This window comes from Trypanosoma conorhini (assembly GCF_003719485.1).
Source record: "Trypanosoma conorhini strain 025E chromosome Unknown Tco_14.4_contig_00899, whole genome shotgun sequence".
Taxonomy (NCBI): Eukaryota; Euglenozoa; class Kinetoplastea; order Trypanosomatida; family Trypanosomatidae; genus Trypanosoma; species Trypanosoma conorhini.
Window position 1 is genome coordinate 2030 of NW_021704980.1, and position 2447 is coordinate 4476.

The window sequence follows — 2447 nt, forward strand, 5'->3', positions numbered from 1 at the left end:
CCTGTCATTGGCGCGCCGTGCTGCTTGGAGGCGGGGCTGAGCGCAAGAGTTCGGCAGCGGGAGATGGAGGGGCGCGATTGGGCACTGGACGGCGTCAAGCCACAGGGAGCCAGCGAAGGAACAACTAAAGCCTGACCAGCAGCGAACGAGGTGTGACACGAAAAGGGAAGTACGCGGATGCATCGTCGACGACTTCACGGCGAGGCAATCGCCACGTTTGCGGCGGCGGCAGAACAAAAAAAAACAAAATAAAACTAAACTAAACTAAACTAAAAAAATGTACATACAGGATGCGTGGGCCCAGCGAACGCGCCCACTCATGTCTCCCGATGAATGCGAGAAATGCCGCCCAGCGTGAGCAATTCAGTTTTGCGGTGCACATATGCATGCAGCCGCGCAAATGTACATGTGGAGAGAAGCATACTTGGCCGCCCGTCAGGTTAACAGTTGCACGCTCGTTTCCAGTGAGTGGCGCGTACACACACCAGGCATTTGAGATTTTGTTTGCCGTGGGGAAGCCCAGTTCCCCGCAAAGCCCATCTTTCCCTCCCACCCGCTCTGGCCCCTACAAACTCACAGTGTTGCAGCCCGCGCCCTGCCAACTCTGGCTCGGAGCCTCCACCACCTCGTGCTGCACCACAACAAGCCCATCCGGGCGCGCCACACTCCTCGCCGCTTTTTGCTGCCGCAGCAAGTCGGGATCTACCAGCTTCACCGGGCCCCAGTCCGCACAATTGGCGAACTCGTTTATCTCTTGATCCTCGTCGCCATTATAGTGGCTCGCCACAAGCACAAACTCCGGTCCCGTCCCGCCACGCTCCAGGTGCACAACAGACATAAACGTAGGGATGAGCAACAGCGCCGTGGCAAGTAGTGGAGCAGCGACACCAACAGCCCACGCGCAAGATTCGCTGCACCGCTCGTCCCCCACGTACACCTGCCGCACAGCATGCACGGCGACGTCGTCCATCGGGCTGCCGCCGTTGGCCTTGTAGACAGAGCGCAGCTCCGCCACATCGGCCCCCTCTATTTGCGCAAGAAGCGAGGCATCGCCTGCGGCGAGCGAGCCAGCCCCCACCATGCGCACCACCGCAAAGCTTGCCTGCAGCGCCCCGCGTGACGCCAGCAGTGGCCCTGTGAGAAAGACTGCTATGACGCCGGTCGTCGAGGGATGTGCGGTGTTGTGCGGCGCGGGATTCAGCGCCGTGGCAAGCATTTGCGTCAACGCACCGCTGAGAACGGAAGCGCCGGTGGCGGAGGACGGCAGCGATGAGTTACGGCGGCTGTTCTCGCGCAGACGAAACAAAACGCGTGGCCACTGCCCACCTGACACCACTGCAGTGAACTCTGACTGCAGGGGCACCACATCCACCCGCTGCGCCGACACAGTCACGACGCAGAGCGCAGCCACAACCGCAAGACACACTGCTGGAACTACGGACTCCAGAGGCATGTCACCGCCGCTAGTCCCGCAACTCTCCCCGCTGAGTGATATCACTTTGGTTGCAACTCTGTTAGCTCTTCCGCAAGGCACGCATAAATGAAAAAAAAACGTGTAAATAAGAGGGGAAAAAAAGAAACTACACAGATCCGCCACACACACACACGCACGCACGCACGCATACTGAAAACTAGGGCAAACATGTGCAGGCATCGGGCAGCAGAAAAGCAACACTGCAATATGACCACCTAGCTCACAAACAGGCTCCAAACGAGCAGCAGCGACCTCCTACAGCAGATGCAGCAAGTGAGGCAGCCGCCACAAACAGGAGCCCTCATGTGGACAGAGCAGAAGCAGTCACGCCGTTCTCCCACCACGCAGCCACATGGCTAACCGTCAGCACACGTCCGCCAAAAAAAAGATAGCACTTCACGTCACAAAAGCCGCCAAGGAAACGAGTCAGATGCGCCAACACAAACACAGGCAACCTGAACTCTGCCGTAGAGAAAGAAGGGCACAAGACCAAAGCTGCAACAACCCACCGCGCCTGGCGCACAAGGAAGCGGCGAACGCAGTAGAGACAAAACTACTAGGCAAATGGACCTCTGGGGAACAAAGCGACGACAGCGGCCGTCCTCCTCCATTGGCAGATGCCAAACAGAGCACGTACTGCCACACGCCACGCACGCGTTCGCCATGGCAATCGTCCGTGAAAAGCCGTGCTTGTGAAGCACACCTCACACGACTGCGGAAGTTCACACATCCGCGTGTGCTGTTGCCCTGCGGCTCCCTCCAGCTCGCGGTCTTACCTTACATTTATTTCGCCATCACAGCCTGGAAGCGCTGGAACGTCTCACACCGTGAGCGTCCTCCGACAGCGGGTTCCTTCCGCTGAGACCACCTGTCTGGAGAAAAGCGTAGCAACACGCGCCACGGCAGCACCCCTCGCGTGCGGCTGCTGAGCTGGAGAAGGGGCGTTGTCGTATGCCCTGTCATTGGCGCGCCG

The 2447-nt window shown here is 59.1% G+C and overlaps 1 protein-coding gene across 1 annotated transcript, besides 2 other annotated features; it reads right to left on the minus strand.

Moving 5' to 3' along the window:
• Nucleotides 1–229: 229 nt before the first annotated feature.
• Nucleotides 230–278: a sequence feature (A-rich).
• A 287-nt stretch (nucleotides 279–565) lies between these two features.
• Nucleotides 566–1453, minus strand: Tco025E_08870 (uncharacterized protein; the record flags this gene model as incomplete). The annotated part of the gene is made up of 1 exon (XM_029375705.1): nucleotides 566–1453. One exon carries the CDS (start codon nucleotides 1451–1453, stop codon nucleotides 566–568), a length of 888 nt encoding a protein of 295 aa, XP_029224220.1.
• A 141-nt stretch (nucleotides 1454–1594) lies between these two features.
• Nucleotides 1595–1625: a microsatellite.
• The last annotated feature ends 822 nt before the right edge of the window (nucleotides 1626–2447 follow it).